We start from the raw sequence: 8,555 nt of genomic DNA on the forward strand, positions 1-8,555 counted from the left end.
CATCAAAATATAAAATTGATTGAAAAGAGAATGATTAATGGATTATCATAGTTGAAATTGATGAAGAAAGTAACATTGTTATATATACTAAAAAATAAATTAAAAATAATAATTATCTAAGTATGGAAGATAAAACTATTGAAACCTTTTATTGCTATTAATTTAACATTATCTTTATATAGAGATCAATTTCATTAAAATTTAAGGGGTAATTATAAAGAACAAACAATTCATGAATACTTAATACATAAAGTTTAGGGTGTTTTTATAGATTTTTTTCATTTCTCACATTTTTCTTCTTTCCAATGAGAGGGAACATTAAACATTGTCCAATATTTTTTTGGGTTCCCACAGGTATTATTGTATAAGAGGCAATCATGTCCGAATATTTTTTATCTACAAGACTCAAACTCGAGATCTCAAGAAGAATCAAGTATGTATTACTTGAACCAACATTTAACATTATCCAATATATTAATTACTCATTCCTTTCCTATCACTGTCTCATTTAAGAAATATTTCATTCCTATCTTATTTAAAAATTTAGGACTATATTAATTGGTATTTTCATATTTATTTTTATTCAACACTCTCTTGATTTATTTTATGTAAATAGTGACAAATTATTAATGATTACTATATATTTCAATAGAAATGGATATTAGAAAAATACAATGGATAATATAAATCAACAAAATTATAATACTTTTGAACGGACATTTTTTAATATCACATATAATTAGGAACTAATGGAGGGAGTACAACGTTGCACTATATGTGTGTGCTGTGCTCGTTATTTATAGTTAGCCTATACTAGCAAGGTTAGCCAAACGAATTTGTCAAAGTCAACTACTACTTGAATAAATTTAATCCATGTTGCAGCTAATGATTACTAAGACTATCAACAATTAGATAACGACACAATCTTTTATAGGACAAAATAATCGTGCATCTACCATTCTTTTCTAATATGGAGAGATGAATACCAAAAAAAACAAAAGAAAGTACAACCCATATAATATATTTATCTTTTAATTATTATAAAATAATATATTTTTATATAAAATATATCTAGAAACAAAAACTCTTGTGTCCATAGTGCCAAAAATATCTACTTCCATAATTTTCTTTATATTTTTATTTCTCTTTAATTTACAATAAATAACTTGGGATTTCATCTCATAAAGATGACAAATGTTTCATCGATAAATTTAATGATATTAATTACATCTCGATAATATCAACTTGTATCAATATCATAAATTACAATATATGAGCTATCAAATAAATTCATCTCTCAGAATTGAATCAATTTCTTTCTTTTCACACGGCTCTATTTACAAGAGACAACAATACACAACCCCTTTTGCCTATATATTAGTTGCTACGCACGCTCTTATTATTAGTATCAGAATTGCTGCTCTGAGCCTCTAAGAAAATATCCAGAGAGGGTTCAGAATGGCCGGTGGAGGATTCGCCGTTGATTCACCGGGAGGTGGTTTTGATGGCAAGATAACACTCTCAGTAGTGGTCACTTGCATCGTTGCTGCTTCCGCTGGACTCATTTTTGGATATGACATTGGAATTTCAGGTTTTCTTTCTTCTTCTTTTTACAAGTTCAAAATTTGTTTTCTTACAAATTCCCTTCTTTTGTTCACTGTCTTTAAGAATCTAATAAGAGCATTCATGACATTTGCATTTTGCCCCTTTCTCATTCTACATCATTTCTAAAGCCTGTTAGATAGTGGGTTCACCAAAATGACAAATGTTTCATTTGGAAGCGACACTTCTTAATAGGGTGGTCACAATCCTGAAAAAGATTAATTTCTCAGTTATAAGATAAATGGATACATTCGTTAATACCAAATTTTTTTTACACCAAGACCTATCCTAAGGCGTAAGGCCTTTTATTTAGAATAAACAATATTTTTATCACTGAATACCTTTTGTAACCAAGACCTTCCCTCGTACTCCAGAAGATTCCTGAATTACCAAGTTGGTTCTACTTGTCAGTAATTTTTAAGCTATATCGATAACACTTTCATTATTGCAATTTACAAAATGTGACAATAAGTATTTTGTATAAATGTATCTTAGTGTTAAAGGTGTAAATTAAATATGATATATATATATATATAAGCTCACCCTTTTTTTAATGTTACGAAATTTCAGGAGGTGTGACCACGATGATACCGTTTCTTGCAAAATTCTTCCCAGAAATATTGAGGAAGGCTGCTAGTGCACATGTCAACATGTATTGTGTATATGACAGTCAAGTGTTGACATTATTCACATCCAGTCTGTACCTTGCTGGGTTAGTGTCATCAACGGCTGCTAGCCGAGTCACTGCGGCGGTGGGTCGGAGAAACACCATCTTGTTGGGCGGTGCCTTATTTCTTCTTGGTGGTGTCCTTAATGGAGCTGCTGACAATATTGCTATGCTCATCTTAGGTCGTATCCTTCTTGGCCTTGGGGTCGGTTTCACTAATCAAGTGAGTCAACTTAAGTATTTTTGACATTAGTGCTTCTTGTTAATAGTTTATAGACTTAGAGTGGTTGGTGTTTTAACAGGAAGATATGATTAATATGGTAATCACGACTTTATTAAAAAAAGTGCTAATCACGATTGTCAAATATAATTTAAAATATTCAATCTATTACTCACATTTATCAAAATCATGTAGTACTAGACAGATCAACCCGAAACCAGGGAACTACATGATAATTATATTTTTGTATTAATAAGGGTTATATTTTTACCATTTTTAGGTAAAAAAGTAATCCATACCAAAATATCAATCAAACTGTATTACAATATATAGGAATATAGTGAGTCGTTATACCACAATATGAAATTGACTTTCATTTTTGTATTAGTTATTAAATTGTCTATTAGATGATAACTAAAAAAAAATTGTCTATCATATCTGTGCACCACTATCTAAAATTTTAGTACATACACGTAAAATAAAATATCACATATCCCAAGATTTGATGTCTTATCATATATCAATCCTATCAAAACTAGTTAAGAAAAAAATTATTGAAACATAAATAAATTTTTTGATTACTTATTATAATGTGATTGAAGTGAGAGACTAAAAAAAATTTGGAACATGTAATCACTTTTCAATTTAAATGATTTCAAGAAGAAGCGTAGTTGAGAGAATGATTTTCTCACCCAACGTTTTTGTAATCTTGCACGCTCCTTTTCATAAACCCGATTAGAAGAACTTAATAACGAATCGTTAGTTAGCCGAAACCCTTAAAAATATATTTTCCTAAGTTAAGTAGGTATCCAATTTTTTTAACGAATACTATTATTAGATTAAGTTGTATATTACCTTCCAATATTAACACAAAAATGATAAAGAAATAAAACTACTAATTGATTTTAGACCAACCTTTTGTTACATCATGATAGCATACATACAAATAATACAAGGCAAAAATTAATTAATTCAATACATGAAAGTATATCTCACAACATTTTTTTTCTTGCAACCAACCATATAAATTAGACTAGATGTAAAAACATATGTAAGTAAAAAGTTAGAGAAAATCACTTACAGTTTATGCCTTTATGGTTGAGAGTTCAAATCTTGCTGAAAAATTAAAATGTTAGAGAAAATAAGTCATATACTCATTGTATTATTTGTTAACAATTATTGAATATTAGGTATAAGTAACATCAACACAGTGGATATGCAGGCATACCCATTAGTCTAATTGTTGTTTGCTTCATTCCTTTTTAATTAATACTGATTAATTGTATAATGATGATGATGTTGGAATTGGAAAAGGCTGCCCCAGTATACCTCTCAGAAATAGCTCCAGCAAAATGGCGAGGTGCATTCAACACAGGCTTCCAATTCTTCCTAGGAGTTGGAGTAGTAGTTGCAGGCTGCATAAACTACGCCACAGCAAAGCACAAATGGGGTTGGAGACTCTCTCTTGGCCTTGCCATTGTACCTGCAGGAATTATAATAATTGGTGCATTTCTCATATCAGACACCCCAAGCAGTTTAGTTGAACGTGGCAAAAAAGACCAAGCTAGAAAAGCATTGCACATAGTTAGAGGCTCCAAAATTGATATTGAACCTGAGTTAGAAGAAATCATAAGAGTGGCTGAGTATAATAAATCATTGAATGAGGAACCCTTGAAGACCATATTTGAGAGGCAATATCGACCTCATATGGTGTTGGCTTTTTTAATCCCATTTTTTCAGCAGATGACTGGGATCAATATTGTTGCATTTTATGCACCTAATCTCTTTCAATCTGTGGGGTTTGGACATGATGCTTCTTTACTTTCTGCCATTATACTTGGAGTAGTCAACCTTGCTTCTATCCTCATCTCCACTGCTTTTGTTGATCGCTTTGGTCGAAGAGTCTTGTTGATTACCGGCGGCATTGTCATGTTTGTCTGTCAGGTAACCACCTTACTAACTAAACAACTTGCACCACATTCCTCTATTATGCTTAAACATGGAGTGTTTGGTTTACATGATTTTGGTTTTAGTCTTTTGAAACATGGAGTGACATGTAAGTAGCATTTTACTAAGTTATTTATTGAGCATCTCAAACACAATGCATGTGTACTAATAACTGCTATTTGTATGACCAATCTGAAGATTGCGGTGGCTGCTTTGCTTGGTGCGGTGACTGGTGTTCATGGCAATAAGGACATATCTCAGGGCTACGCAATTCTTGTGTTGGTGCTACTGTGTATGTACACTGCAGGTTTTGGTTGGTCATGGGGACCTCTCACCTGGCTAATTCCAAGTGAAATATTTCCCTTAAAAATCAGAACAACTGGACAAAGCATAGCAGTTGGAGCGCAGTTCATAACCATCTTTATATTATCCCAAACATTCTTGACAACTCTATGCCACTTTAAGTTCGCTGTGTTCTTGTTCTATGCGTTTTGGATTCTAGTGATGACCTTCTTTGTTATATTTTTCTTGCCTGAGACGAAAGGTATTCCTTTGGAGTCAATGTATACCATATGGGGCAAGCACTGGTATTGGCGCCGGTTTGTTAAAGCAGAAGCTAATGACCAAGATAATCGTCCATGAGCTGAATATAATATCACTTTAGGAACTGTGTGTATCAATATAATGTTGTGTTGTTTGTATGTAAAAGATGAAAAGTGTTACCTATTCCCTCCTTACAGCTATAAGGTTTTGAGTTTATGCATAAAATTCTCCTACTAATCATACATACATATACATATATATACACATACATACATATCATTGTATGAAAGGGTTCCAACAACCATACCTCTGCTGCTTTAAGATTATCTTCCCAGAGGTTAAGTATAGATCTTTAGTAGATGTATGCTTTCATTACCTTCTCAATTATAATTAATGGTCATTCTTCCAAAATTTTACTTTGCAATCAATTATAGCGTAATAATTCTACCTTTGCTTCGAGTGTGCAAATAATTCTATTTGGTCACTACCAGATTTTGACTTATAATTGTTATTCAGTCTGCACATTTTATGCTAACTTTTTTGCAACTGGTAATGAAAGTTGGTCTTAACCATTATAACGTGGTTTACGAGCAAGGCTCACTAAGGTTGTAATAGTAGCTTATCAATTACATTCTTATACACTTCTTGCACCCAACTGGATCATTTACTTGTGTACCTCTTCAATGTGGAACAGGGTACTTCTATCCACCACCTCTCTTGAACTTGAGAGGAAAAGTTGCTCTTAATTAGTAAGTTAATCGCATTACCTTCTCAAAGGATTTGTGCTTTGAGAAAGGAACTGGAGAATTTGGGAGCTGCAAAGATTGAAGGTGTTTCAGGTGGATATAGCCGTATAGCATAATCTTTAGCAAGGAGCACTCAACTAATAGTGTCAATTATAGCTCCATCATATGGTTGTTTTATGGTAGTGCATTATTCATGCCCTGTGCTTGAGATACATCACAAATCTGATCGATTTAGTTCCATAACACTAGTAATGATTATCGTGCACCAGTGGTCCGTTGCATTTACTCGTAGATTTAATCATAAAAAGAGACAGGCGGTAATTAAATCACTGGCTACGTCTTCAATAGCAGGTTATTATCATTTGCTGAGAAATCCATGATGTTGTGTATTTTTAGGCTATTTTCGTTTAAAGTTTTAAACATGACTAGAAGTGTTTTTGGGAAGAATTGGACAACAGTCCCCTGCATAGGTTCCACAACCAATCAACTTAAAATTAAATGGAAAAGTATGATGAAGAATTGGACAACAACAATGTTTACTGCTTCGCAAAACCTGGTAAAAGCAGTGTCAGCCACCGGTGGATCACCACCAACCAGTTCAATTCACTACACTTTGTAAATTTATGGGGGTAGGAGTCAGATTTTTAATCAGTCTTTTATATAAAAGAGGTACGTGACTACGGAGTAAAAATTACACTAGTTCGTCGTCCATTTTCTTACAATTAATAACCATATCACAAGTGTATTACATAGCTTACATGACTTTTGCTTCCCTTGATTATCCTCCAAATCAACAACAACCAAACTTTTATCTCATAAGGTGGAGTTAGCAATCCTCCAAATCAACACATAAGCAAACTCGTGAATTAGTTTTTGGAAGGGAAAGATTCTAGAGATGAAATACACTTGTAAGTTGTAAGTTAGGAGTCAACTCTTCTATTTCCCTCCAAGAACCAACTCACAAAGAAGGATATCTTAAGGGTCTTTTTTGCCAGAAGAATGAAGAGAAATACGAGGCTCAGGGCAGGACCATGGACTACAGTTATTCATTTCCCTCGAAAACTCAAGTAACTAAGGTCTAAGGCAATGCTTTCGGCTTTTGCAATGTGAATAACTAACTATTGAATACACATAAATTTGATCAGAATTTACATTTACGGAATATCAAGAATCAGAATTAACGAAACCATCACAAATTCACGCATTAATCTAACTAGTTAAAATACCGAATGAAAGTTAATAGGAAGTAAATAGGAAAAAAAAAACTAAATCACGACGTAACAATAGAGGTACTACACGAAATAAAGAACATAGATGATCAAACACTTAAGTTGCTTTGCCTCTATTACATAGTACCAAAGAAGATAATAGCGAACATGTCCATGCCACTAAAACCAACCACATAACAATAAAGGAAATTCAAACCTCATCCTCATGAAGAAGCATATTAGGAATACCCTTAGTAACAGGAAAACGTCGACCAGTCTCAGGACAAATAAGAGCACCTTCTTCAAGATGAAGTTCCAAGAGAGCATGATGAAACCTACTCAAAAATTCATCCGATTCCAGAAACGAAGAATCTCCTTCCTCAGGTAACTCCGCGTATCCCAATGCTCTAGAAGCTTCCACTAAAACCTTCCAATCAATTTTCACAAACATGTTCTTCAGAAAATCGGTGTTCATCTCAACCGTCTTCTCCTCCACTTTCACCACTTCGATTCGCAGTGGAAAACCGTTGGTCACGCCCTTTATGTTGGACGATAGCATGTTGTGTGTTAACAGTCTCATACCTATTTTCTTTTCGTTCCTTACTTCCTTTTCTCTGTTTCGATTTGGAAGAAGAAGGTGAAGGAAAATATAACTATATCAGTGAGTGCCCTGGTTTGTTGAGGGCTATGTTATTATAACTGAAGAACCGGATTCTAAGCCCAATCCATATAAAATGGGCTTATGTTTTTATATCACTCATTAATATTTTTTGTTTAATTTTGTTACACCATGCATTTGATTTATTTTACTTTTTGCAGTGTCTTTTGGTCGATTATTATAGAAGTCGAGAATTTATCATGAGGTGATGATAAGAATAATTACTTGGTCATGGATAACCATGCCATCTATCCTTCTGACAAAGTAATTCAACAACAACTAATAAATTTCAATGATAGATAATTAAGTGAAATTGTAAAAACGAGGCTAAATTATTATCCTCATCATTTATATCTAATTTTTAGATTTAACTGAATTATATAATAAAACAAAACATCTATTTATCCCAAATTATGCTAGATCTTAATAGAAATTTCATGTTTGTCATTGAAATTTGCATTTATCTTCTCTCTTTCCTGTTAACTTCTTTTCATGTCCCTACTCATCTATATCCTCATTGTTCAATAATGTAATTTTGAACCAAAAATATATTTTAGCATTGTCATCTAGTGAGAAAATAAGATTCATGCAATAAAATAATTTAACAATTTTAATATAAATGTGATATTATTATGATGTAAATACAGAAAATCTCAATATTTATAATGAAACAAATTTTATCAAACTAACTTAAAAAAAATAGAAAATAACTTAAAACTATTTTTTATTTTTGAAATGACACCAAGACATGTTTAGACTTTAGAACCCTATTTACGAAATGTGTCCCAAACCTTTACTTTGCATGGAGAGAGGACATCAAGACCATAACATTTTTGGGCCTAATGTATTGCCGGTCTGTAGTTTGAGGTCACACTGCTATGTAACTAATTTCAGCTATCTTTGGAATTTGATTGAGCTCTTTGTCTACTAGGCCTACAAATGAAAATATATATTATAGTGCCCT

At 32.6% G+C, this 8,555-nt stretch overlaps 2 protein-coding genes across 2 annotated transcripts; one reads left to right on the plus strand and one right to left on the minus strand.

Moving 5' to 3' along the window:
- On the plus strand, positions 1,378 to 5,173 carry LOC109327350 (sugar transport protein 5). Its single transcript, XM_019560460.1, has 4 exons — positions 1,378 to 1,591; positions 2,173 to 2,492; positions 3,804 to 4,433; positions 4,635 to 5,173. Exons 1-4 carry the CDS (start codon positions 1,459 to 1,461, stop codon positions 5,076 to 5,078), a joined length of 1,527 nt encoding a protein of 508 aa, XP_019416005.1. The 5' UTR covers positions 1,378 to 1,458; the 3' UTR covers positions 5,079 to 5,173.
- On the minus strand, positions 6,982 to 7,602 carry LOC109327419 (multifunctional methyltransferase subunit TRM112-like protein At1g22270). Its single transcript, XM_019560560.1, has 2 exons — positions 7,099 to 7,602; positions 6,982 to 7,065 (listed from the first exon to the last, which is right to left on the minus strand). The coding sequence occupies exon 1, from the start codon at positions 7,511 to 7,513 to the stop codon at positions 7,145 to 7,147; it is 369 nt and encodes a 122-aa protein (XP_019416105.1). The 5' UTR covers positions 7,514 to 7,602; the 3' UTR covers positions 6,982 to 7,065; positions 7,099 to 7,144.

Source organism: Lupinus angustifolius, chromosome LG15, assembly GCF_001865875.1.
Source record: "Lupinus angustifolius cultivar Tanjil chromosome LG15, LupAngTanjil_v1.0, whole genome shotgun sequence".
NCBI classification, from domain to species: domain Eukaryota; kingdom Viridiplantae; phylum Streptophyta; class Magnoliopsida; order Fabales; family Fabaceae; genus Lupinus; species Lupinus angustifolius.

Excerpts from the sequence above, each read along its gene's own strand:
- LOC109327350 (XM_019560460.1), top strand. The coding sequence starts at position 1,459 with ATGGCCGGTGGAGGATTCGCCGTTGATTCACCGGGAGGTGGTTTTGAT. Across the intron at positions 2,493-3,803 it reads GGGTCGGTTTCACTAATCAA|GCTGCCCCAGTATACCTCTC; the intron begins GTGAGTCAACTT and ends GAATTGGAAAAG. Across the intron at positions 4,434-4,634 it reads TTGTCATGTTTGTCTGTCAG|ATTGCGGTGGCTGCTTTGCT; the intron begins GTAACCACCTTA and ends ACCAATCTGAAG.
- LOC109327419 (XM_019560560.1), bottom strand. The coding sequence starts at position 7,513 with ATGAGACTGTTAACACACAACATGCTATCGTCCAACATAAAGGGCGTG.